Source organism: Tupaia chinensis, unplaced genomic scaffold (assembly GCF_000334495.1).
Source record: "Tupaia chinensis unplaced genomic scaffold, TupChi_1.0 Scaffold000708_1, whole genome shotgun sequence".
Taxonomy (NCBI): Eukaryota; Metazoa; Chordata; class Mammalia; order Scandentia; family Tupaiidae; genus Tupaia; species Tupaia belangeri.
In genome coordinates this window covers 129014-129813 of record NW_006160231.1, presented here as the reverse complement: position 1 = coordinate 129813, position 800 = coordinate 129014, and the positions used below count along the sequence as shown (strand labels likewise).

Sequence of the window (800 nt, the reverse complement as noted above, 5' to 3'; positions counted from 1 at the left end):
GGTGGCGTGCTCCCCCCCGCCGATACAGGGTATTGGCTCGAAGTGCCCAGGCAAGCAGTGGTTGAGAACAGTTTCCGGTAGACGCTAGGTAGGACTAAGTACACAGTGGGGAATTTGTTTTTGTTTATCGGTTTTAAATACTGAGACTTTATTTGTGTGCTGTAAAAATTCACCGTTTTAAAGTGCAGGTCAATGTTCCTTCAACTATATATTTGGAGAATAGTGCAACCATCACCCCTATGTAATTTTAGAACATTTTTAGTGCTCCATGGGGAACTTCTGTTTACACTTAAGGTGTAATAGAATATCATTGGGAGAATAAGTGTTTTATAGTTTCCATTTACTAAAATTTAGTAGGAAAAATGATGTCCATTTTAACGCTATGGAGCTCAATGCTTGGAATGAACCGAAATTGCTTCCACGAAGTCCTTAGCTATTAGATTTGAGTGTCCTTGAAAAGGGTGGGGTATCTCTCTGCTAGAGCGTTTGTTTATTTGTTTTTTTAGTTTTTCTTAGAGGTGGCAGAAGGTCACTTTTCTTGATTCTGTTACACTGAAGATTTTTCGTTAACGTAATGAGATGGTACTTGAGAGCGTTTGGAAAGATATAGGTAGCTGTAATAGTAGAAAGCTTTAATACTTGGCTGTTTTTTCCTTCTCTTAAAGCACTTCAGTACGTGATTAAGCACAATTTAGGAACTTGTTCTCGATGAATTTTTAATTTCAGAAACTCTGAAGTGAAACCAAGTCTGTGAGCCCTGGCACCCCCGCCCAGAGAAGATGAAGGACATCGACATAGGG

General features: G+C 39.5%; 1 protein-coding gene across 1 annotated transcript in view; it reads left to right on the top strand.

Annotated features, from left to right (window-relative positions):
• ABCC5 (ATP binding cassette subfamily C member 5) overlaps positions 1-800 on the top strand; it is a 113193-nt gene that overhangs the window by 2099 nt on the left and 110294 nt on the right. Inside the window, 1 exon segment of the mRNA XM_014592513.2 lies at positions 727-799. Coding sequence (XP_014447999.1) covers positions 780-799 — 20 coding nt within the window. The 5' untranslated portion in view covers positions 727-779.